Source organism: Dasypus novemcinctus, chromosome 1, assembly GCF_030445035.2.
Source record: "Dasypus novemcinctus isolate mDasNov1 chromosome 1, mDasNov1.1.hap2, whole genome shotgun sequence".
NCBI classification, from domain to species: Eukaryota; Metazoa; Chordata; class Mammalia; order Cingulata; family Dasypodidae; genus Dasypus; species Dasypus novemcinctus.
This window is the reverse complement of record NC_080673.1, coordinates 36,828,614-36,856,330: the sequence shown is the minus strand read 5'-3', so window position 1 is coordinate 36,856,330 and position 27,717 is coordinate 36,828,614. Positions and strand designations below refer to the sequence as shown.

At 35.7% G+C, this 27,717-nt stretch overlaps 1 protein-coding gene across 1 annotated transcript in view; it reads right to left on the bottom strand.

Annotated features, from left to right (window-relative positions):
- Positions 1 to 9,203: 9,203 nt before the first annotated feature.
- The window catches only part of ASIC5 (acid sensing ion channel subunit family member 5), a 36,537-nt gene continuing 18,023 nt past the window's right edge, over positions 9,204 to 27,717 (bottom strand). The window contains exons 3-10 of the mRNA XM_004471653.3: positions 26,010 to 26,247; positions 24,352 to 24,477; positions 22,869 to 23,018; positions 22,028 to 22,175; positions 19,716 to 19,772; positions 17,463 to 17,631; positions 11,080 to 11,171; positions 9,204 to 9,915 (exon numbers count right to left, since the gene is read on the bottom strand). Coding sequence (XP_004471710.1) covers positions 9,725 to 9,915; positions 11,080 to 11,171; positions 17,463 to 17,631; positions 19,716 to 19,772; positions 22,028 to 22,175; positions 22,869 to 23,018; positions 24,352 to 24,477; positions 26,010 to 26,247 — 1,171 coding nt within the window. The 3' untranslated portion in view covers positions 9,204 to 9,724. The remainder of the gene's footprint in view (positions 9,916 to 11,079; positions 11,172 to 17,462; positions 17,632 to 19,715; positions 19,773 to 22,027; positions 22,176 to 22,868; positions 23,019 to 24,351; positions 24,478 to 26,009; positions 26,248 to 27,717) is intronic.

The window sequence follows — 27,717 nt, the reverse complement described above, 5'->3', positions numbered from 1 at the left end:
AATTCCTTGGTGCCAAGAAGTCTCATCCCTGGGAGCCATGTCTCATTCTGGGGGGAAGGTAATGCATTTATATGCTGAGTTTGGTTTAGAGAGAGAAGATATTTGAGCAACAAGGAGGCTCTCAGAAGGTAAATCTTAGGCAACTTATAATACTTGGCTGAGTTTCAGTTTCAAAAGATCGGGTTCAAAAGTACATCATCAATATCAATGGCCCATCAATGGTCCATCCTCCTTCATTAGTCACTGCCCCTGTGCTCAGGGGATTCTTGCTGTCCCATTAGAAAATATGGCATAAATCCCCAGGATGGAAGTTGGAAATTCTTTCAAAGTTATTGTGTGGATCTCCACTCATCATGACAATGCCCCATGAACACTTGAATTCTTTCATATGCCTTATAGGTATCCCCCAAGTGAACCTTCTCCCATATATCCACCATCACTGACATCCCACACCAATGATCCTCCCCTGCCCCAGTTGTAAACGTTCTGTGATCCAAAACGTCTTAAAAAATGAAGTCAACAAAATAACCAAATACAGTTAATAATAAAATGCAATCATAACAATAGTTTTAAAAATGACGAAATACAAAAAATTAAAAAGAATTTGAAATAGTAAAAAATAATACAAAATTAAAGAAAATAAATTTTGTCACTATGTCTTTCATCCCTGTAAGATCTGTTGTCTTGTATGTACATGACATTTTCTTCCATTTTTTTCCTCCCAGTGTCTTATTTTTTCCATTTTATCTTCAAAGGAGGTTTAGGTTACTGAAAAGTCACATACAGAATATAAGAAATTCCCATACACCCATCATCTTTCTCTCATTCCCCTTTTCCCCATTAATAACATTTTTCATGTGGATGGTACATTTGTTACAATTGATGTACAGATATTGAAGCTTTGCAACTATCCATGGTCAATTACTTATATTATGGTTTACATTTTGGAACATACACTTTTATCAGTTTTGATGAAATTTAGCATGGCCAAATCCATCATTGCAAGATTATGTAGAACAGTTCCAATGCCCCCAAATGTCCCATGTTCCATCTAGTCTATTCCTCCCTCCTCCCCCGCTCAAGACTCACAGCAACCATCAAGCTTCACTCCTTGAAAAACAAGATTCATAGTTACTTGCAACGACACTGAGGGTTTAACTTACTCTCCTGTCCTCTATTAGGGACTGTCTGTGCTCTCAAGAGACTTCAGGCCCTCTGTTTAAGAACATAGCAGGACTCCCCAGGATGGGAGTCCAACACCTTTCCATTCATTGTGTGGGTCTCCACCCATTGATACACTGCACTATGACAGGTCAAATGCTCACATACTCCCTGGAAGCCCGCCCCAGGTGCACCTTGTCCTGCGTGCCCTCCACATCCAACACCCTAAACCAGTAACCCTGCCCACCCCGTATTTGTCAGAAAAATTTCCAAACGTTGTAGTTTCAACCACATACCCTCAAATTCCCAGAATTCATCTCCTGCCTCCCCAACCTGTCCCCAGTCCATGCATATTGCAACCCCTTCACCCTCATAGGCCAGCACTGTCCAACCCAATAGCATCACTGCACCACTGTCATGCCCGCCCACTGCACAACTATACCCTTCCACCTTATCATAGATTTTGCCCATATGGGCATTGGTCTACAACCCTCTTCTCCTTTTCTGTCTCCTATAAACCTATCTTCCAGACTCTAACTCTGTGAGTCTGCTCAATTTGCTTAATTCTTATCAGTGAGGTCATGTAATTATTTATCCTTCAGTGCCTAGCTTGCTTCATTGAACATAAGATCTTCAAGATTTGTCCAAGTTATCCCATGTATTAATACTGCATTCCTTCTTTCAGCTGAATAACAGTCCATTGTGTGTGTGCGTATATATATATATGTGTGTGTGTGTGTGTGTGTGTGTACCAGAGTTTGCAGAGTTTGCAGTTTGCTTTTACAAATCCATTGTGATACATTATGTGCTAAAGACATTCTTTAATTCACTTATTTTTTTTTTGGTCAAATGCTGTTGTGTATGCAAATATTTTACCTTATATAAATGCTAAACTGAAATATATCTCATTCTATTTATCATTTCTTAAAATAACCAGCCATATGACTCTGGATCTGCCTATCTTTTACCTTCTAACTGCTGCATAATCATCCATTGCATGCCTACCCACTCTGCTTCAGTTATCTATTGCCCCATAACAAATCACTCTAAAGTGCAGTGGTTCCAAATAACATATTTTGTTCTCATGATTCATGAGTCAGGAATTCAGGCAGTGCCTATCAAGGTGGTTCTTTTGCTTCATGTGACCTTGGCTGCAGTTACACGGCTGTATTTAACTAGCAGTTTGCATGGGTTGGCAGATCCAAGGAGGCTGATCCCTCTCACTTGGTAATCTCAGTCCTATTCCTTATAGCCTCTTCCTCACCAGCTGGATTCTAAGTGTAACAAGGTGACAATCCCCAGTGTGCAAGTCCTTATTGTGCACTGTATTTGCTTAAGTCTCTTTGGTCAAAGCAAGTCACATGGTCAAGTCAAATGAGTAAGAGGTCTATCACAAGGATACTGGAGGGCAGTATGATATATGTCTCTTCATGGATGTATGTAAGAATTCACTTGGGAGATATATATATGTAAAATTATTAGGTCCTAATGTATGCATATACTTAATTTGCCTAAATTCTGCCATGTTAATCTCCAGCATTGCAGTATCTGCCCACATTCCCACCAGAAGTGTGTAAAGGTTCCCAAATCCCCACATTCCTTGCCAATGTTCACTCTGTTTTTCATCTGACCTCAACCAAAATCTGACCATCCCATTCAAGAAACCGCAGTGGCCACTTCTCAAATTTCAGTAGGGGGGAATTCAATTACCTCTCATAAGAATTCAATGATTCCAATAATCTTATCAGTCTGTATTTATTCAAAATAATTTCTAACTCTTGAACTTTGTTCCCTTTCCCTCAATCTGTTTTTCAAATACACAATGCAAAGTTGAAGCTGCTTCCTCCATTCCAAATACCTGCCCTCTTTCTGTTTATGCAAACTCTACCACTCCAGCCTGCAGGATTCAATTCTTTGTGATCCTGACAAGATAAATAAGCATTTCTCTTCATCATTTCTAAATACAGGATTTCTGCAGCAAGCATTCTGAGACATAACCATGGACTGGTTTTCATTTTTTAAAAAACATTTTTCATGTGAGGGCTTGACTCCCAACTAGAATTCAGGAGAAAGCAAGAATGATATCATGCTTTTCTGTTGTAAGCAAGCTCTTTTTGGCCTCAGTAGGATAAGGGATGTAGCCTTCTTCCTTAAATGATTTTGACCTGCTCTTAATAAAGCCAGAAAAATCTGCCTATGCCCTAGGGAGATATGTTAATTCACGAGGCCATCCTGTTATTGGCAGAAATAATGCTACGGTTTGTTAGTCAGAACAGAGCGTACTTTTCATAAGTTTATTCAAGTTTAAATGTTTTCAGTCATCTGAGTTACTCTTATGTTTACTTACAGTCTTACTTCAGGTATTTACTTAGTGCTGACCGGAAAGAACTGATGGAATGAATGCATTTGTATAAAAGTTGCTGGACTTTATTGTGGGCTTAATAACTGAGCTTTTATGCAAGCTATTGAGCAACTTTGCCATCCTTAATCTTATTTTTCCATACTGCAAGACCAGGAAAATCTGTTTCAATGGATTCTAATTGGACTTAGAAATTTAAATCTCTCCTCATTTGAATTCTGTTCTGGCCATTCCCCAAACTTTACTCAAATTTTGGATATAGACAAATCCAATGAGACCCTTTAATTTTTTACTAAGTCTTAGAAGAAAACTTTTTATTACCTTAAATCTAAAGGTAATAATTCACATGTCAACAAACATTCACTGTGCTTTCAAGTGAGAGATGAAGCTCCAGCAGACTTTCAGAGTTTTAGTAATAAGATAGGCAAAAATGATGATGGAAAATTCCCTTGGTTAAATACATTCTCCAAAACCAGACATTCATTTCTTGCTGAATAAATAAATTTATTAATAATCTGAATGGTTTTAAATATTTTTCCTTTCTCTTAGTCTCATTCTTCTCTCTTCATAGTAAGAAAAATTATCACAAATCCCAAGAACCACTACTCACAGAGGAACAGCCAGAATATAATAAATTGACCACAAATGTTCTGAAGTAAATTCTTACTTAGGACACTCTTTTTCCAGTAAGTATCACATCGCCCTGATTAGTCCCCTCACAACACAGCAAAATAGTAACTATGAAGCTGGCCAATACCTCTATTGATTTTAGCCTATCTACATGTGTGCAAAGCACCTTCCATCTTGTTAGAAGAGATGGAATTTAATTTCATTAGAAACACTGTCTTTCAGTCCTGTCTTTTTGGCATCACAATCTCTCTAGCAGTTTTACTAATTTCTGAGTGCAATCAAAGTTGCAAATGAAATCTCTTCCCTTTTCAACTACATCTTCTGACATTTTTTTTGGTACAATTTCCTATTCTCCAGGACACATCAAATTTTACCCTGCACACCAATGCCCACAGAATTTTTACAGCAAAAATAAGATAGAAATATATACACATCTGATTGAAAAAAAAAAAAAAACTAAAAATTTCACAGAATAATGGGGAAAATTCAACTTGTATGTGCTACTATTAGCTGTATAAATTGACAGTGTTATTTCTGGCAATATTTAGTCAATTGGAAGATACACACACAAAAAACTCCAGCAATACTACTTCCAATATATAACCAAAAGAAAATTAGAGACAGAGACTCATCCAGGTATCTTTCCTATAGATAAAATTTAGAAATTATTTAAATATCACTTATGAGGGAAATAATAAATTGTACTTTTTATTCATTGATGTAATTTGTGAAACAATTAAATAAACTAGATCCCTTCATATGCTAATATGAATGCACAGTAAGAATTCATTATAATAGATAAAGCATGATCCTACTTATGTAAAGTCTGAAGGAAATACAGCAAAATATAATGTTGGTTAAATCTGAATGGTGGGTACATGACTGTTCACTTCATTATTTTCTGAACTTTTCCAAATTTTAAAAAATATTTCATAATCAGAAAGGAAATTATCAGTGGCATATATCCTATTTTCTTTATTGATCTCTATACAAATATGTGGTCAGTTATCTTATTTAACCTACTGATATATTGCAATGTTTAAATAGCTTTAAGAAAAAATGCTTAGTACTGACTACATCCATTACTATGTTTAAACATAAAGGAGCTAAGAAGATATTGGAGAAGTTGGGGACACAATAGAGAAGGCATAACTTTAAAGGATGGGAAAGATTTATCTATTTTCATGAAAGGGAAGGATGCTTACATAAATGGGAGAAGGTGAAGAGAACTATTGAGGGCCAAATTATCCTGGTAAATTTGTGGGACAGAAAAAGCACTGCCCTGCAAAAGCATGTTGGGAAAGAATATAGAAAACGATCCTGAATATATAAAGAGCTTAGCTTATAAAGAATGATAACAAATAGGAAACTGTAAAATGATGTCATGATGAAAGGAATATTTAAGAAACTTCAATTTGGCAATGTTACTATTTAGTAAATTGTTTAGAAGAGCCCTAGTGAGTTAGGAGACTTGCCAAATCCTAGGCATAAAAGTGTGGATTAGAATGGTGGCAATGGAAAATTAGAAGGAAGGAGAAACTAGGGGAAATGTCCAAGGAAAAATGGCAGCATTTTGCGATTAGAGGTAGAATGCTCACTCTGCAGCAACTGAGAACTCATGCCAAAAGTAGAGAAGAGGGCTGTATTAGTCAGCCAAAGGCATGCTGATGCAAAAAAACCAGAAATCCATTGGCTTTTATAAAGGGTATTTATTTGGGGTAGAAGTTTACAGTCACAATACCATAAAGATTAAATTATTTCCCTCATCAAAGTCTGTTGCCACGTGCTGGAGCAAAATGGCTGCTGGTCTCTGCAAGGGTTCACCCTTCTCCTTCAGGCTCCCTGATACCAGCTTCTTCTAAGGCTCATGTCTCTCCCCAGGGCTCATTTCTTTCTGGGCTCAGCTACTCTGTTTTCCATAAGGTCAGTTGTAGACCATCAGCCTCTCTCTCTTCCCTGGGTCTCTGCCATGTCTATGGAACCATCTCTATTCCTCTTTGATCTTCTCCTGTGTATTTACTTCTCGGGGCTCCAGCATCAAAACTCTACTCTCTCCTCTGCCCTGTTGTTTTCTCTGTGAGTCCCCAACCACCATGGAGGTGGGGACTCAACATCCTACTGACGTGACCAAATCAAAACCCTAATCATAATTTAATTAAGTAAAAGTGCAACTTCTGAATTTAATACAATCTAATATGCCCAGAGGAACAGACCAGTTAACAAATGTAATCAAGATCGGTTTTTGGAATTCATAAACAATACCAAATGGCCACAAAGGCTCATGATGGTCAGTGATAACTGCTGATGTCCCCAAATCACTGTGCTTGGTATGCAACCTGTCATGAAAAACAACACTGGACCCCCTCGGTTCTAAATCCTTCAGCTTTTACACTTTTCTGTTCATGAAGACCTTCGGGGTCTGCGACTTGGTCTCATTCTCCAGTGCATCGCCTCTCTAAGTACTGTTTATTCAGTACTCAATAAACAATCTCAGAATGGAGATGTACCTGTTTGGTACTGTTCACTGTATTTAGCCTTATTCATATTTATCTAGGATCTGGGATGAATAAATTCCTATAAAATAAAGAGTTTTCAAGGAAAATTGTTTCTATAGGCTGGAGGAAAGACCTTGGAAACAATTTTTAACACTTACCAAAATCTCCTTGGTACATATTTCAAGACATTTCTTACAATCATTTTCATGGCAATTTCTACAATATTTGATGCACAGAAATAAACATACTAAAATGATGATTCCCCAGGACTTGTGTTATCCACTGAGGAGGTGGAATCTCCTCCCCGTTGCTAATCATGACCTACATTTCACAAGTTTTCTGATATTTCTTTATGAACTGACCTATTCACTTCTCTTTGTTATCCATTATTTCTGCACCTTTTAATAGGCCTCTTATAACTGCATATATAACTTTTCCAAAACCATATTTACTTTTTCTTCTAGTCAATAAATCTCCATGCATATGCCATCAATGGGTACATATAAGTTGACATCCCAAACAGGTCTTCCTAGACTCATTGTTGTAAAATTTACATTTAGGTCTATACCAAACCATAACTCTTTTATTATAACATATAGTTGCAATGGGGATATTTAAAATTATGATTATGCTTTAAACACCATATCTTAGTTAATAGTACGTTATTTCCTAAATCTGCTAGCAAAAGATTCTTTTCCAAATAAAATACATTTCCTAGTATCACAGTAACTATCAGAGGCCATGGCACACAAAACTTTAGGTTCTATCTGGGAAAGGGGGAACATAACCATACCCCAGCCTTCAAAGAAACAAATTTTCAACAACACTGGATTCCAGGTATCACTGTGGAACACCAACCATCAACCACACAGTCACTTGGCTGTACCACAAAGAAAGTTCCTTATTAATTCATGGCTCTCTGCTCAGGATAAAGCAGTGGCAAGATCACTTACCAGAGACATATCATCACAGTTGAGTCTGCAGTGTTCCTACAAATGTACCTCTCTACCTTGAGTCTAGCCTGGGAATCTGAAAGTCAGTTTTATTTCTTCTATGACTTTGCAATGCCCACTTCTGGCATCAGGGGTGTTGAGTCAGGAGCTCTAAGGATCTCTATTCTTAGTTAGTCAGTTCTCCTTTGTCATCAATCCCCCTTTCATCTCTTTCAAACTATATGTGTGTGTGTGTGTATACACATATATCTCATTTTTATAGAATACCAGTATTGGAATATGAATTGAGCCAGATGAAATACTTAAAATTTCTTGTAATTCAAGCTTCATTGAGTCCACAAAATAGGAGAGGCAGTACAACGATGTTCTGCGACTTGATTCATTTTATGTTACTTTTACAACAAAATTTATGGAATCCCTCTTCCATGCATCACCCCGACCCTAAATATTTTGAGATTTTTCAACATGTTGAAAAGAGAGAAAGAATAGCATCCCCTTGGTTTAGCTTAGGATATTTGGATAAGTAGAGGAGACAGGAACTGAAATATAGGAAATGAACAGATGTCTTACACTAAGCCTGAGACTCAGTTAGTACTACTGTTAGTTCAACAAACCATTCTTTTCGATGGTCAAGAGAAACATGACCTCGTAGCCACATAATTTGTCTTATTTTGAGGGACACAAAATAGAGACATGAGTTAATCTTTCATATTGCACTATCATTTTTAGTCATGTTTCTTTTTCTTTTATTCCCTTGTATCTCATTTTCTCACTTCCCATTTCCTTTCCCACCACATGCAATTTCCCTAATTTGTTATGTGTCTTTTTTGTGTATGTTCTTTTAAGACATGTATTCTTGTTTTCTGTGCATGTATGTTTAACTTATGTGAAGAGTATTGTATTACAGACTTGTGCTTCATTTACTTTTTCACCATTCAGCACTACATTTTAAAAACCTATTGATATTTTTGAGAATACGTTTACCCCTGGCTTTCTCTGCTGCTTCATCGTCCATAGATTTCATCCACAACACTTACTTTTTCATTTCCCCATTGATAGATGTGTAGATAGACTCCAGCTCCTTGCTGCATACACAAGGCTATGACATCCTAGCATGCCACATTTGTGTGAGAGAAGTTCCCCAGGGTACTGGGATTGGGATGTATGGGTGATGAAATTTCCATATTCCTCACCTGACTCAGTTCTGCCAGATTGCTCTGGCCTCATTCCCATGGGCACTAACAATTGCTTATAATTCAGTTTGAAAACAAAATTTCATGATCTGCTATGAGTTATCCTCATGAGACTAGGAAAGAAGTGAGTCACAGCAATACCAGGCAGAATGAACTCCTGGTTAGAATTCTTTGACTTGATTATTATCTCAAATCTGTTTGAGAAGGCTTCTGAACAAATTATATTAATGGAATCCTTTGGAGAGGATGAAAGTAGGTTATTTCCTGCAGGGCAATGAGAAAACTGCAAAACTTGAGTTTCCTCAGAAAATTACATAAATGCACAGAGATACTTGGAAAAATGAGAAAATATTGTGTACTTCCAAGATACTACAAATTTATCTTTATTTTCAAATAAAGTGTCTACCTCCAAGGGAAATAAATAGAGATTCCTGTTTCTTTAAAAGTCAGTTGCTTATTAGATTTCTACAGATAAAAGGAAAAATTATGTTTAAAGTAAAAACTCTGAAATTCTGTAAAGCAAAAATTATACATACTATTTTCTGAATAAATACATATATTTCTCTTCATGTACAGTTTATTGAACAGGTCTAATTTACATATTTGCTCATAAAATTTCTTTTTCCATTACACAAAATTCATTCATTAAAAAATTTATGAAATGCCTACTATATGATATCTACTGTTCTATGTGCTAGAGATACAATGTTAAAACAAAATACTACCTATTTCTTTATTTTATGTAATTGAACATACATACCAACATATATACATACAGATAGATAGACAAAGATAAATATGGATAGATAGATGTCTATAATGGGTTTTTAGTGAGTGCCCAAACACTACAGCATAGTTACGTAGCAATGAACTAGATAAATAAATCTGAAGATATTGTGAAGAGAAAATCAAATGCTTTTATCCTAAGAAAATTTAGCAGTCCTCTATCCCTTTTAAATTCCCCAGATGATTTTGAGGTGGAGGAGTCCCCTGGGACATTTCAGCTATCTTCAACAAAAACAAAATGCATATCCAGTAGAAATTGGTGACTATATATTCAATAATTTCTATGATTGTAATCATACTGGCTCCACAAAATAGGCCCAGCTGACCGCCAACATCTGCTGTAATGAAACCAATAAACAGATGGAATGAATCATTGTGTCTTTATAATAAGCAAATGAAAAGTTATTAGAGGTTAAATTATTTGACTCTTGTAAGTTATTCATAACTAGTATTATATGAAGATTATTAATTGCATTATTTTAGGTTTTGTATGAAATAATAACTAATAACATCTGAAGTAACATTCATAAGAACCATCTCAAAAAGGAGAAGGAAAAAGCAAACATAAAATCTCTTTTCAAAATTATAAAGCCTTTGGAGGATGTAAAACTCTAGACAAAACCTTAAAAGATCTTAGATAATTACACATCCACTTGCATGTGTTTACAGAGCAGCAATGCATCATTTGGATGGCATTATTGGATGATGATGTTTTCCAGAAAAATAAATTTCCAAGCAGGTTGTGACTTCAAATGTCTAAACCTTATTTCTTTTTAAGCATTTGTCATATTTCAGTTTGCTAAGATACATGAACACATCACTGCCTCTTCGTATAGATTGCATTGTGTATCTTTTTCTCAGTGCCCTGGGTCATTCTTAGAATCATTCTATTTTTGTAAAGTGTGGTAAGGAAGTATAGGCTTCTCCAAGAGCTTTGGGGAATTCGTGTTTCCTCCCTCTTCAGGATCTTCACTGCAATGCCTGAGTGGTATCCTTTTGCCTGACTCTTATACCCTCTTCCGTAGCTTATATGGCTTTTCTAATATGCAGTGAGATCTGGGAAAGAAGGAATTAAGTTTGTTAAGGACGGTGTGATGAAGGAGAGTCAGCAGATAGTGTAATCTAAATGCCCAACATGGCTGGTTCAGATTCTTCTTTTAAACACTCCTTTTAGTTTGAGCCCTGTGTGGAGGTCTGAGAAAGCTGACAGTCTGTACAAATGTAGGATTGTTGAAACACTACAATAGTCACTGGATGTGGAGGTAGTCTGAGAAAAAGTAAGAGGCTGTGTAAGTGTGAGATGATGAACACCAATCTTTTCTTTGTCAAAGATCCCATTAGGCCTGTGGGAGTGTTTTCTAGGGAGTGAAAAGGGTCAGGTTTAAATGACAGGTGCATGACAAATACATTGGTTCTTGTTCCTATTGGTAAGCTGTTAAATATGAAAGGGAAAAATTGATAGAAAATGAGAGAAAATAGAGAAGCAACTAAATAACACTCACCAAGTAACTCAGGCACACTCACTGCTTTTTGCTGCTGGGTTATTTTATAGTTTAAGTCACTATAGTTTATTTCAATGTGCACGAGATTCTCCCTGGGAATAGGATCAGAGTTAATACAGCTCAAAAATGTCAGAATTACTTCTAATTCCTATATAACAATAGTAATATTAGTATATATTGTTCAGAAATTAATGTTGAGTTAGAAATACCATTATGTTTAATATGAATTACAACAGGTTAATTTGGAAGACTCTCTTGTCATGTTGGTATTTTAGAAAAAGACTGTCTATAGACCCAGGAGTTTTTCTATGTCTCATTCAAAGGAAACTGGAAAAAGGTATTAAGTGTATACATCTATTGAGTAGATTAAAGCATTTACAAACATCTGAGTGTGTCTAATTTTAATTCACATCCTAGCTTTGTCCTATCTTACCCTTGTGAACCTGGAGAAACTACATTTTCCCCTGAGTCTTGGTTTCCTCATCTGAAGTCAGGATTTTGTAATTGAACTCAGATTAAAGGACATATATAAAGAATTAGCACAGAACATGGAACATATAGGATATTCAACAAATGATTAGTCATTTATATATTGCCAATGCATTAAGTCATAGGGTGTTTTCTTAGTGTCTTCTAGAAATCATTGTATGTGGGCAGAGTGACCACATACAATTTTAAAGTATATTCCTTTCAAATGATAGCTCTTCATTTAGTCTTGGAGGTCCTCACTCTATGTCCAGTCTAGACTTCAATGATGAACTTCAATCACATGTCCAATTGTCTCTTTGCCTCTGGGTATTTCAACTACGATGTCTACCAGGTATTTCAAATTTTATATATCCCCAGTGAAATACTTGCTATTTTCCCATTTATAAAGTAAACGTTCACAGCCTATGTCCAGTCTATCAGGGTTTCCTATCTGCTCTAATTTCAATACATTCCTAGAATCCCCCTTCACTGCTACCACTCTTGCCCAAGTCTCCATCACTTCTTATTTTGATTTTGGCAATAGTTTCCTAACTGATCTCTCTCCTTCCAACTTTGACACACCCCCCACTCCAACAAATACACATCTCTATTCTTTACACAGTATCCAAAGTTACTCGTCTACTCAAAGCACCACAGAAACTGTCCACTATACACTAAGTAAGATGACTCCATGGCCCTGTGAGGTCTTTGTCTGACACCTCCCTCCTCACAAAGGCATTTGCCAACTCATTTCTTGTTACACTTAGCCATTGCTTCCTCTGCTCAAGCCACACCAGCTTCTGAAATTTTCCTTCAACACAGTCTCAGGGTCTTTCTCTGCATTTGTTTTTCTGTCTTTTGGAAAGCTCTTCCTATAATGTCAGGGCTAGATTTAAGTCAACAGCTTTCAAGGTGTGGTTACAAAGACCTATGGGACCCTGAGGTTTTTTCTATGAGATTCACAAGGTAAAAAACTGTTTCCATATTATTTTCATAATACACTGAGATGTTCGTTGACATTTTCACTGTGACCATTATTCAAAAAAAAAAACAAAACTGACTAGCCGCTCTTTACATGGAACACCATTTTTACTTGAAAGATTGAATAACTATGGTTATTCAGACTAGGATATTAAGCATGCACTTTCACAAAAATGAAAAAATTGAACCAAGCTCTCAGGAGAAAATTAGAATTGGAAAATTTGTGTCTGCCATGAAAAGCTTGACAGCTTTCCAATCCTTTTCTATGTTTTTAATAATAATATTATTATAAATTATCAAATACTATATTTAATTATTATATATTATTATTTTAATTATATATTTTATTAATATATTGTTAAAATTATTAATAATAAATTTTAATGTTAGCTGACAGGTTTCAAATGTCAACACTCCCTCCTCTACTTTTGACTCACAAGAGATAACTGATAAGACAACCCATGTACTTCCTATTTTGGCACCAGAGAAGTTCAAAAGACATAATATCTAGCATGTGGGACCTCTCCCCCAGGTGCTGCCCTGTAACCATAATGAAAGGCAAAACTATTTGCCTCTCCTTGCGCTCTCAAGAAGGGCTGCCTTGGGAGCTTTCTCTGCTCTGCCCAGAAAGGTTCATCATTTTTTTCCATACTTTCTTGGGCTCAGGTAGCGTTATCAATTTTGACATCCAAATCAAGTCTTGAGCAGGGGAATGATCCCACTCTCCACAGGGCAACTATAAGACACATACCGCAATCAACAGTTAAGAAATTACCACTTGTCGAGTTTCAATGTGGTATCAAATAAAAATATATAAAATTATTTTATTTTATTTTATTTTTTTTAAAGATTTATTTATTTTTTAATCCCCCCCCCCCTTCCCCCGGTTGTCTGTTCTCTGTGTCTATTTGCTGCGTCTTGTTTCTTTGTCCGCTTCTGTTGTCGTCAGCGGCACGGGAAGTGTGGGCGGCGCCATTCCTGGGCAGGCTGCACTTTCTTTGGCGCTGGGCAGCTCTCCCTATGGGGCGCACTCCTTGTACGTGGGGCTCCCCTACGCGGGGGACACCCCTGCGTGGCACGGCACTCCTTGCCGCATCAGCACTGTGCATGGGCCAACTCCACACGGGTCAAGGAGGCCCGGGGTTTGAACCGCGGACCTCCCATGTGGTAGACGGACGCCCTAATGGCTGGGCCAAGTCCGTTTCCTCAAAATTATTTTAGAGACATTAAAATATTCCTACCTTTTCCAATTAAATATATTTGGGTGAAATTTTCCTCATAATCTTCAACAAATACAGCATAAGGCAACAGATTGACAGATTGAAAGCACAAATTAAAAAAAAAAGCTGTATTCTATTAAGGGAGGCATTAAAGAGATTTGCAAAAATCTAAAAGAATACCACTCCTCTTTCTAATTTTTTTTTTATTTTGAAAATACCTATTGATCAAAAGAACCTTTTATTTATGTTTACTATTTTTATTTCATGGATGTAGTAAGCAAACAACTCACAGATTAAATTTCTAATGTGATAAAATTGGTGGTTATTATCCACACAAAGAAAATCTCATTGGGCTCTTAAGAAATGTTTGAGAGTAAAGGGATCCTGAAACCAAGATGTTTGTGAAGATTGGTTTAGGTCTTTTCTCAGCTCTTACCTGCCCAGGAAGGTTTTGTCTAACCGCACTAACAACTCTAAAAACAGCCCTCACCCACTCTGATCTTCGTAGTCCCCTTTTCTGCTTCCTTTCCCTTCACAGCACTTAACATCATCTGATTTAAATACATAGTTTTATTGTCCTTTGACTAATGGAAATACATGCATTAAAGGCAGATTTTTACTTTATTGTAGACTGAGGTATTACTAATGCCTAGAATATCCCCTGAGCCCTGAAACACAATTAGTGTTCATTATATATTTTTAAGTGGAAAAATAAGGGAATACATTAAAAACAAAACCTGTAATTGAATGGATAAATATTAACATGCCCATCTTATAAGCTGAAGGGGAAACCAAAGCTTCTGGCAATTTTCATATTACAATAATAATTCTCATTAGAAACGGACCCTATTAGTAATGTTTCCTGGAATTTCGTGGTATTCTTTAATATATCTAAAGAACATGGCTGTAAATCACTCTCCTTATTGTTTACAGTTTTAGAAATCAATATTCCCAAACATGCTTAATTCAAAAATACATCATTAATATGTTTACTTGATTTTCATTGGTTTAACACCGGGTAACAGGAGAATGTGCAATGTTTAAGTAGATAATCAGGAGTATAGTAATATTTACAAACAATAAAACAGTTGCCAAAGTGAGGGAAGTAATAAAGTTGTCTTGGAAGTCTAGAAATTTTAGTAATATTGTCATCTTTTCCCTTATTGTATTTCTAATTTGCATGAACATTGATAATGTTGTGTAAATTCCCAAGTACAGAATTCATAACCATTTCCAAGCATTATCCATTCATATTTTCAAGAGAAGATAAACTCTTCACAAAATATTGTGAAATTTACTCAACTTCTCTCTGGCAGTTGGTTTGCCCTAGTAATTTGGGTCTCACTGAATCTGTGACTAATGGTGATAGTGCTGAGGATTTGAATCCAAGAAAATGTGTTTGAGTCAAGAGAGGCTCACTGTACAATCTGGATTCTAATAAGGATATGGAGATCAAAGAAAAATAGTGTTTATTGCATTAGAAGCTCTAAAGAGGAGACAGTTTCAGATATTTGAATATGAGTGCTACATGAAAGGGAATGAATTGGTTTTGCATAAAGAAGAATTTGGCACATTTTTACTACAAAAAAAAAAAGTTCACTTTTTAAACTTACTAAGTTGACCCAAACTCAGCCACAATTGACTCTTTTTTGCTTTTTTAATTTTAGGTGCCTAGGGCTGGGCATTGAACCCAGGACCTCTTATGTGGGGAAGAAGGTGCTCAACCATTTAGCCACGACAGCTTTCCTGAGTTGGTTTTTTTAATATTTGTTTTGCTTGTGTTTTGTTTGTTTTTTATTCAGGAGGCACTGGGGACCTCCCAAATGGAAGGTGGGTGCTCAGTTGCTTGAGCCACATCCGCTCCCACAATTGACTCTCATCATCAATCATCATCTCCTCACAGCACGCTTGAGTCAAGCTAACCTCATCATCCTTCTTTTAATAGGATTCAGTAGCTGCCACGAGGCTGTGGGTTCACCATAGGCAGGGGTGGGTTTCTGTCCCAGGAAGAAATGCGTATCTGGCTTCAGTATTAAGGTAGTGGTTGCTTCAGTTTACATCTTACAGCTGCTGGTTTCTTGACTACTCTCCCCACAACTGTATTATCTTTTGTGATATTACTACATTTTGATTTCTGGTATATGTGCAGAAAACAGTTTCATAATTATATTTTGTGACCTCTAACCACCCTCTAGAATTTGGGCAATCCCAGGGCCAGCCACCTTTGCTCAGTCATTTGCCTTTTTCTTCCTGGTATCCCTCTCTATGACTCACAACGATGCAAACTTCCCACATGTAAAATTGTATGCTGAAACTAATTGGGGAGCTATTTGTAGTAATTTGATTTTTAGAAATATAGTAATTTGATTTTTATGTGTAAGATATTCTTGATGTATACATAGGCTCCTTCTCTGAGTCATCAGTATTTCTTCAAAACCAAGGTATATGCCAACATTCTCTGCATATTAAAAAGTTATGGAACCAGGAGATCACTATCAGCCAAAAGCCACACAAAGTGCTCGTTTCATTCAAATTTAAATAAAACAGGAAAAATACTGCAAGAAAAACAGTTTTCCATATTAAAATGGAGTATAAAGAGATGGCTATGCTATGAACACAAGTGTAAACACAAGTGTAAAAAATGTGTGTAATTACACATTTTCTACCTTTCCATTTTTGTAACTGCTAAGTGTTTGAGATCATAGCCCATTGTCCCTATTCTGGTGAAAATATTTTTCTTCCTGAAGAAAGATCTTTCTTTGCGAAGATCACATTATTGTCTAAATATTTTCACAGAGATCACATTGTTGTCTAGGTATTTACATTGGGGAAAACATGTTTTTATTTCATTAATTTTAATATTTTTCCTGTGATTTGAGCAGATTCCAAAGAATTCTCAAATACTACCAGGCTGAAAATGGAATCAAAGCATGCTTGCAAAAGTTGATATTTGGTTGTGCAAATGCAGAGTCATTTTCATAAATTTTTATTAGAATAGACATAAGCACAACTGTTAATGCATTATATTCTTGTTGTAGGTCCTGAAATTAAAATATAAATAAAAATACAAAGAGAAATGTTATGATTGCTCCCTGATTAATATCTATCTGTCTATCTTTAGGAAGTTTGACTTTAGTATCTAACAGGCAGAATGCTACAGCAAAAAGAGAAAGAATTTTAGCACCCAGTTAACTAGTAGAATTGGAACACTTTCTGTGGAAGGTACATGGAAGTCAGAGTCAAAGGTTTAAGGCAAAAGTTTATTTTATGCCACTGACCACCTTCATGAGATAGCCATTTAAAGTATAGTGTGCTTCAGTTTCCTCATCTTTAAAGTGAGGATAATAGTATTAACATCTATTCCACATATCTTATACAGTTATTAGAAGCCCCAGACTATGTAATATACAGCTAAGAGATTTCCATATGGTAAAGTATGAATTGATATTTGCCAGCATTATTTTCCCCAGTTGGTTCAAATAAAGGTGTGATCATGAGCAAGTTACTCAAGCAGTTGTCATCTTATTTTTTTCATCATTAAATTAAGGAATTGAAAAAATTATCTAACTCTAAAATGTTATACTTCATTGTTAATTGAGTAACATAATGCCATTGCCTCTTATGATTAATTAGAATTTCATTTCTTGAGTCTATGATAGTTTTGAGTAATAAGTCATGTTAATTACAAATAATGCACAAGACTAATAAGATTACCTGATATAGTCCTGGCTTTGATTCAACTTCTTTGAAAGATATTTCAAAGCTTTTTGACTTGGGAAAGTGGAATAAGAGATAGTAGCAGGATATTCTGTTTCTTCACAAGGAACAGGGCAGCTGGAATTGTGCCTTCCCATTGTACACAATCCCTTAATGTCAATGTAGTCTGAAATAGAAATAAGGGTGGAATTTGCAGAGAAGAGGATTATTTCACAGCGGGGAGGACAGAGCTTTTTTAAAAAAGGTTATAGTTTCATTTTCAAATTGAAAGTTTCATTTTCAAATTTTTTTTAAAAAGTGGTTAATTTGAATAATTTTAGGAAACTGATGTTAATATTTTAGTAAGAATACAGTTAAGGAAACAGAATACAAAACATAGGATGTGCTATCCTTGAATTCATTGAGTCATTGGATTCAAATCTTTGTTAAAAATATGAACTTCTTTCCAGAGAGATTTGCATCTATTTCTGTAAAATATCAGACATTTGGACAGGAGGAAGAAGGAAAGTTGTTTATACGATGTTTTCATTTTATTTTATTTTATTTCATTTTAATTTTTTAAAGATCACAAGTAATGCTACATTAAAAAACATAAAAAAAAGAAACATAAGAGGTTCCCATATAACCCACTCCCCACCCCCTACAACATCATTTTTGTAAATTATATTTTTTGAAGATATATACATCACAAAAAAAAGTTACACTAAAAAATATAGGAGGTTCCTGTATACCCCCCACCCCCCCACCCACACCAACAACCTCCCTCATCATTGTGGCATACTCATCGCACTTGGTGAACATATTTTGGGGCACTGCTGCACTACACAGATAAGAGTTTACCCAGTAGTTCGCACTCTCCGCCAGGACATTTAGTGGGTTATGGCAGGATATATAAGCTCCAGCATCTGACCCTGCAATATCATGATCACACCTCTATTTGAACCCACAGCACATCTCTTCTACCCTCTCCCTGCTCTCAGCAACTACTGTGGCCTTTTGCACCTCAAAGGAGTTTGTCATGAAAGTGAAAAGAGAGCCTACACAATGGGGGAAAATATTTAGTAACCATATATCTGATAGGAGACTTATATCCTGCATACATGTTTATATGATCTTGAACCACTTTGAGAGGAACTTAAAACATTCATGAAAGCCAAAGTCTCAGGTTTAAACTAAACTTATCCTTAGGTTTGTCTCAATATATAGTGGTGTGAAATATGCTGTCACATATTTAGGGACTCATTTCTGTGGACCCAGTGACTTCTAAATCAGCTGCTCGGGTTCTCCAACCTCAGTCCTCTCCTGGCCCCTTCAGAGCAGCCTGGTTGTCCATGCGCACAGGAAAAAAGCGCCCTGCAGGGAGCGTTTGTCTCCAGCTTTCATTTGGACCACCTCCCGTGCCTGTTCTCACTGCTTCTTATTTTTGTTAGATTTTCAGGTTCGTGTTTTTGTTTTTTCCTTTGGTTTTGTCCCTGAAACTCTTCGTTCTTATGAATCCCTTACTCACCGATTCCCTGTCCCCAACTAATGACCTATTTTGGCTTATTTTCCAGCCTCTGGCTCTCATATTCCTTCAGGCAATATTTACTGTAATAACTGGTGATACTATCAGCCCTTCCCTGCACTCACACATACTCATACACACACGTACACACATACACGCATGCGCACATACACGTGCACGTACGCACACATTTACACACGCCTGACCCCATTATCCCACAACAGTTCTGGAAGAAAAATATGCATGATTTATTTCTCCAAGATCCCCCCTTAAACTCTATCAGGGATAAGAAATCAGAAGAAATTTGGCAATACTAACTTTATAAGTCAGTAATATGATTTCCCTTATTCAGCTTGTAAACTACAAAATATATAAAATCCCTTCTAGTTTACGGCCCATTGATAAAATATGCCCACACCATGAACTATTTTGTAACCAGTAAAAAAGAACTAATTAAATTTATTCCTGTTGGTTGGAGATATTTCCACAATGGGTAAGAAAAGCAAGTTTCATAGAAGGGTATATAATACCTTGAATTCAGGTATTTCTTAAATTCAGATGACTTTCGTTTATCTTGTTCTCTATGTATTATAGTGTTCTTAATTTTAAGAACATAAATAGAGTCTCTTTCATATTCTACATTCTGTTTCATTTCTGAGTCATCTTTAGTATGATTTAATCTCATATTCTTCAGAGGGACTTTGCTACAAATCCTGAAAATAAACTAAATAATTTAGGCCACTTACCAAGCACAGGTGACACACAGTTGTAAAACTTTTGTAGGTCACACTCTAATCCATTTCCTTAAAAACAAAAATGTATATATTGAGAACATATATTTTATAAAATAAGACATATAATGGCAAAAATATCTTTCTCACGTATGTACACACATATAACTTAATTTTTTCTTTTGTAAAAAAAGTATGAAAAAAGAAGAATACCTACTAAAAATATAGGTTGGGAGGAAGAATAATAATATTTTAGTTACTGTCATATTACTCCTTATGTATCTATATCATTCTAAAATCTTTAAGTGAGAATAATAATGTCAAAAATATTGGTAGTATTTAAATTTAACACAGTTTTCACATTTACCATTTCTTTTGATTTGATCCTCTCCACAATCCTGTGATGTGAAAATCACCATTTTACAGGCAAAGAAACCAAGTCTCAGGAAATGACTTTTTCAATATTACACAGTTGTGGAACATTCTCTGCCCATTATTATACATGGGTGTTGTAGGCTGCCTTTCACGGGATAAGATGGGGCAGTTAAGTACCAATATATATTAAGCATGCTGTGAAACTGGAGATAAATAATCAAGTTAATAAGTGTCAGAGCTTGGTTTAATTCCAGGGCTGATTCCAAAGCCTTAGCACCTTAATATTTGTCTTTTCATTTGATCCATGTGGTCTCTGAGGCAAGCTTCAATATTTACTCAATGATCCTGAACATAACGAAAGCTACAAATGGTTGTAGGTAACTTGGCTAACTATAAGGAAGTGATCTTTGTGACGAACTGAAAAATGGAAAAAAGGAAAAAAAAAGTCTACCTCCAGTAGTGTTAGGAAAAATCCTCACCTTTCCAAATGCGTCTCTCTTCTTGCAACAATATTTCTTCCCTAAAATTAATAATGAAATTTTGGAAAAAATTGATGTCTGAAAAACTGACTTTGGGAACTGTGTCTACAAATTTTAGCAGAGGTAGTTTAGCTGATTAATTTAATATCTATGAAGCTCTGTTTCCTCTTCTATATGTACACTTAGAGGAATATGTGAGGATCTAAAAAAATAGGTAATATTCCTGAAAGCATGTGGTAACCCGTAAAGTTTGTGCAACTGTCATGTTTGTGTTTTAGGAAGCATCTTGCTTTGTTTCTGGTCCATATAATTTATTTAGTATTTTGTTGAGAGAACTAATACACTTTAAAAATTTTAAATATATTCTCCATCTATCAAATCAGACTTAATTCCAATAACTTGGGAAAGTTAATTGGAATGACAATCAGAACCAAACCCAGCACTAGCAGTTTTACAGAACAACAGTTTTTGTAGGGGCAGGAGATCAATAAACTGGCTTCTAGAAACAGAAGAGATGAGTCTCAAAATCCCTGAGAAACAGCTTGCTAGGGAGATATCTTGATAACACTTTTCACAAGGGCAAATTTAGTATTAGTATGTTTGTGCATGAATTTTGTGTGTGAGTATTGTGTATCTGTATGTGTGAGAGAGAGAGAGAGAGAGAGCGAGAGAGAAAGGGGTAGGGATAGATTATGATGAGCCATGATGACCAAATCATGAGCCAAATTTGTTATTCCCTGAACCCACTCTATCTACTGCACATCATTTAATGGATATTTTGGAGAAATGGGATGAAAGAGATCCGAATAAAAATATCTAATATATAGAATATACTTTGTGCCAGGCCCTTTTGAAATCACTTTTATAAACATTTTCTCCTTATAACAATCTAGGAGTTAGGCGACTATTATTATCTCACTTTTTCAGGAGGTACAGCAAACTTAAGTCATGTAGATGATAAATTATCTCGCTGAGATTAGCAGGTTGGGTCAGAGTCCAGCTTCCATGCAGTTTGCTTTACTGCCTCATTCAATGCTTGTCTCATGTATCTATGGCTCTGGAAATAGTTAATATTTTATTCAAAGGAAGCCTAAAGCTTCTTTTTTAACCGCAATAAAAGAATTTTCCAGCAGTGAAATATTTGGGATCAGCAAAATTTATATGGATGATCTAATTTTTCTTTCAAATTGAGAACATCTTGAGGTACTGTTTTATATTTTTGAGAATATTCAATTTTAAACTTTGGAAGTAAGAATTGGGGGCCTGCCCTGATAACACATTTTCTTATCCAGAAATGACTGCTATGATTCTTTCATTTAAAATCTGTCAGACGACATTGTATTGGGCAAGTGGATGATTTTCCTCAAGAATTTTGCAAGAATGGAACACAGTCTAATGCTATGTTGCTTTTCTTATGTTTGAGATTAAAGTAAATATAATTAAGTAAGAGCAAAGTCATCATTTTTTATTTACCAGGAAGCAGAAAAGGCACACATCCACATTGCTTTTCTATGTGCCTGGCTTTGCATTCCTTCAAGCAACCGGAAGTACTGTAACTGCTAAAGTTCTTCAGCTTGATTTTAGGGTTGCATTCTCCCCACGGGTATTCTTGATGAACTGTCTTGAGATATAATAAATGGTTGGTTCAGGAGATTTTTCTCAGCCAGTTTACCCATTTTCCACCCCAAGAAGAGAAGTTGATATACATTTTATTTCTCTCTTGGAGGTCCTTGAATTTTTTTTCAAGTTAAATATACAGTTGCCTACTTTGCCTGCTCTGTTAACCTGAAAGTCCCTAAGGTAAGTATCATAGTGGTCCATTAACATATATCCCAAATGTTCTATACCTTAAGTCAATAAAATCGAACCGCCTGATTGTTCAAAAATTAACTTGAATAAGGCAAAAATGTATTATTTTAACAGTATGTGAATAATACATCAGCATATTAATCAGCATATCCCCAAAGCAGCAAATAAAATTACAAAATTGACCCTGTTTTGAACCTCTATTTTGTGCCAGGCAATATGGTAAGTTCTTCATACTTAATAACTTAATGACCCTTTCTATCTCTAAGCCTGAATATTACCTTGCAAGTGATAGACTTCCTAGCTTCCACTTACATTTTATATGTGAAATCCCTGTTTTTACTACCTATGTGCTTCCGGGTAACAGGAAAGTCTGAAACGAAAATGGAATTTCCAGAAGTGTTCTACAGGCACAGGAGAAAGGGGTTTTTCATGAGAAGTATTTATTTCTTCAAGCATTCACCACCCCATCAAATTTCCTCAGAACACTATATTTGTCAATATTTACCTTCAAGTGGCGCATCGTTACCCGTGCATGCATTCCCACAGGTGAGGACAAGCCCAAACCATCAAACTGTGGCACCTTCATTGGCGAATGGATAACAAAGATGATTCCAGCATCAACAAAACCAAGGCCTGGGTCATCAGTGAATTCCTCCTGAAACAAAAATATGTTTTTCCTCAATAATTATGTACAAGTTTAGAATCTTATTTTACTAGCTGGTGACAGCATTTGACTTACCTAAATTCAAAGTAATTTCCAAGATCAGGATTCAGTCTCTTTTCATATAAAAAAAAAACTTGTGAAAATTAAACACCTCAGACATACTTTTCAGGGTGGAATCACAGTAAAAGGCCTCACGTTTTCACCTTTGTTGATTTCTGTAGTACACTTTGTTAATGCTAAGCAGCCTATTTTTTCTGGCCCTCATCACCAAGTCGCCTTTTAGTTTCTAAGGAGCATAAAGTCTCTGACCTTATTTACATTTTGACTCCATTTTCCCATAAGAGTGAAGATTTATACAATTTATTTATACCAATACCCTTTTTATATAGATCTTTTAGCAGATGTAAAAGTTTAAGACTACACTTCTGGAGAATTTTTCACTAGTTATAATTTCAAGCTATATTTTTTAATAAACCTGCTTAATATTCAATTTATAACTTGGGGATATATTTCTCTGGAGCCTCTAAGAAGCAAGTTATGCTTGAGAAATATTGCAGCACCATTTAACTTATGGAATGTTGCATTGAATTTGAGGACTGCATTCTAAAAATATTTGGGAAATTCTAGCTTGTGAAATTCATGATATAATATTTCAATTAACCATATGGCTAATATTTGAACCCCTTGAAAATATTAATCAAACATATACATGAGTGTTACAGCATGCAGTGTTGTATTTGGCCATAAAGAAAAGTATCTTCAATGGAACATGGGAGGAAATTATGAAGTATTCCAAAACTAAGTTTATTTCTCCACTTTGTCATTAATTATGTGATTTGAGATACTTAATTCATGAACATTTCAGAGTACTCATTTATAAAACAACAATTTTGGACTAGAATATAAAATGTGTAATACAAACCTGGTTGTACATGACAGAAGATGAGATTTAGCCTTGGATCAGAGCAGCCCCAGTTACTTTTGAAGGTAAACAGGAATCCTATTCTTAGTTAGCCAAACAATTGCCTCCCTGGTCTAAACATTAGAACTTCTTTGGCCAAATACAACTCTAGGAAAGCTAGTCTTTAGTGAAGTCCATCTATACAACTTTTTTACATAGTAGTGTTTTTTTTCTCTTATCACCTTTCCAGATTCTAGATTCTATGGCTTGTGAAACATGTATGTGTGGCTTCTTTCTAAAACATACTGCCTAATTTACAACCAAACTTTTCTAAAATTTCTTTAGAAAATGCAGTAGATTACCTTAGTTGTAACCCATTCTTCGTTGACTTGAATTTTAGATAGGCTTAAGAAAATTCAGTACCTGGTGGACATCGAAGAGCAAGCTTAAGCCTCTTCCGGAAACACTCACTTTTTTCTTTGCTTGCATATTTTCATCATAATTAAAAGTAAAACAATTTCCATATTCAGTGAAGACATGTGCAAAATCCTCAATATGAAAATGAACCAAATAAAACATAATAAGTTCAGTATTTTGGTCACTTCTAAAGTATAAATCCATATAATTTTTTTGAAATCAAAGTTTTTAATGTGAGAATGCAGGAATATCAGAAAGAATAAACAGTCTCTTGATCCATGTTTGTATCGATGGTAGTTTTCATTTTTTCATTATGTGCACTCGTCAATTTGCATGTGACTCTTTATTGAGACATTTCCATGTGTGATTGAGCATGGTTTTACAACATTTTAAAAATGATTTGTTTTATTATTTTTCTAATGATCCATGGAAACATTTTTTAATGTGGACAACTTTGTCAACATCCTACCGCTGAAAGATTATCCTTCCTCCATCCTGTATTTTCATCATGGGGTAGCTGATCACATTGTTCTGCTCCTTTGACCCTCTCTCCCAACCACCATACTACTGAGTGTGCATGCACAGCAAACTTGGCCAAACATAATAACCCATCATGCTCTGGCCTCAATGATTGATTTCAGAATTGGTATGTGTCCCAAGTAGAGCTAATCAGTCTTACTATGGGATTATTAAGTTGACAGTGGTGTGCTGTGAGAATGAGAGCAGCCATCTTGGTTCTGTGAGGGAGAATTAATACAGAAAGAAGTCAGCCAGTTAAGACAGGAATGAGAAGACAGAATCTTCATGGTAACCTTGGGGTCTCTTGGCCCAGCCTTTTCTAAAACTAGCCCTACTCTTAAACTTCACAGTTAATTAAACCAACACATCCCTTCTACTCTTCAGCTAACATGAGTTGGTGTTCTGTATTTAGGAATGAAAAAAATCTCATCTAATAAAGAATTCCTTGGTGGTGAGTTTCAACATGTTGGTAAATTAAAAGCAGTATATAGAAGAGCTTCTTCAGCAATTTAAGAGTTCAGATCAGGGCTTTATCTCTCTTTCAAAGGTCTCTCAGGCATTACTTTTCAGTTTATAGTGTGTCAACAGAGATTACCAAAAGGGTAAGGAATTGTCTCCCAGAAACACGAATTTTCGAAGTTCACTTGGGACCACCTAACAACACACGTTACAGAATATCTGAGGTACAAAATATAGGGTCCTATTGCCTACATATCCCTTTATTAATAGATGCCACCAATATATAGCACTTCCTATTGCCCCTAATGCAATACCACACACATAAAATTACTGTGATTCCTGCATAATAATGATAAAATGCTCTCTTGGAATTGTTTGTTTATTGATGAATGGGAAAACCTAAAAAATCCTCTTGTGTTAAAACAGCTTTTCTTTTGGAAGGGCTATATTGAAATAAATGCAACAAAAGTTTTCTATTTCTTATTTTTCCCTAAAAAACTGTTTAAAAGAGGAATTTTGTCTCATATATTCACACTCCTTGGCATCATAAGACTGAGCTAATGAAATATAATCTTTCAGCAAATTTAGATTGATTTCCCATGGGAATAAGCATTATCTCAATGTGCAACAGTACAATAAAGTAGTTTATTGTATTAATGATATTTGAATAAATATCACATCATTACCTTTGGATCACATGGCTTTCCAAAAAAGTCACATTCCAATAATGTGCTGTTGTTGAGATAAAAACCGTTTTTCTTAACAAACTCCATAATGCTGAAGTTTTGGTGACTTGCAAGAAAATCAATAGCCTTTTTAAAATCAGTAGAATTGGTGCTGATTTCCTGAAGATGGAGGACTTTGGATACAATGCTCCATAAGAAAAAAATAATACCAAACTTAGCTGCAGCATCTGTTTGGAACCTATTAGGTGGGAAAAAGGCAATTTTTAGAATAATGAAAATTTGTAATTATCCATAGAACAGAGTCCAAGCATCTGGATCCTGTCAACTTTCTCAGCTTATTGCTCATACTTTCCCGCATTCATACTACATTCAAGCAAAATTGAATTCCTAACATGTCTTTGGCACATCCTGGAATTGACTTTTTATATAGTTCCATTCATCTGGAACATCTTAATTGATCCTTAAGACCCAACTTAAAGGAAGAGGAGGACTGTGTAGTTTTTCTTAATATAGACTTTGAAGCCAGATTTCCTGTGTTCAAATTCCAACTCTACCATTTTTGTGGCTTGTATTGTGTCCGCTTAACTATGCTAGAAATATATTTTCCAAAATTCCCTTTCTTGTGCTTATCCAGTTGCACTCTGAAGTTTATTATATGGCAGGAGATTTTGTAGCTCATAGACACTGGCAGATTTGATGTCTTAACTTTTTGCCAATGGGGTAATACATAGGCCTATAGCAACTCTAGCTCTTGTCACATCTCCTTCAGCTTCTTCAAATCCTCGGCCAGGTGTGATTTTATCTGAGTGCAGAAGGCACCGATTTATTCTGCAAATCCCTCATACCATCAGGATCAGATATGGTGAGGAAGAAAGGAGAGCATTTCCAGCTTGTGTGCTCTCAGCTAACTCCTCATGCAGCTTCATTCCCAACTGCTAGCCCTGCTGATTTCAAACCAAGCACCAAAAACAGGCACCAGAATTACAAAGACTACCTATATAGGTCCTACCTTACCACTGACTGAGACCTAATCCTTGCAATAAATCCCTTATTCTATGCCACACATAATGGTTGTGCTTCTGTGATAGAAACCCTGATGCCTACAGCCATGTAACTTTAGGATCTTACAGATTTCTTGATTTCCTTGTGCTTCAGTTTCCTGAAAAATGTAAAATGGGTATGGTCTTACTATTACCTGCCCAAAAATGTTGCTTTGAGGAGTAAATTGACTTATTTTTTCAAAAGCACTTAGAAGAGTGCCTGGTCTATGATGAGGGTTAGGTAAATATTTGTTAGAGAAATGTCTCATTATTGTCAAAGTGTTTTCCTGGCAATTGGACCAGAAGTATTCTATTTTCCCTAACTTATAATATCACTCTGTAATTCTTAGTTTGCTGAGAAATTTCTGCCTTGTATGAGGTATAGGTCTTAATTCCCTTCAAAATGTGATCTGTATTTTTATATTTGGGATTTTACAAATCTTGAAAATGAACAAACTTCCTCTCTTCAAATTGGCTATTTGGAATCGTGGAACCAAATGCGTGACCCACTCTTGGTAAGTGCAGCAGGACCTTAGGCACTCTGGGTTAAGTTGAGCCTCACTCTCGGCCCTCCTTTATGTCCCAGATTTTATTTTATTTTCTGTTTCCTATATGTTTCTTCGTGTGTATATTTTTTCTTTCTAGTCCAAGCCATATTAAAGCCTTTC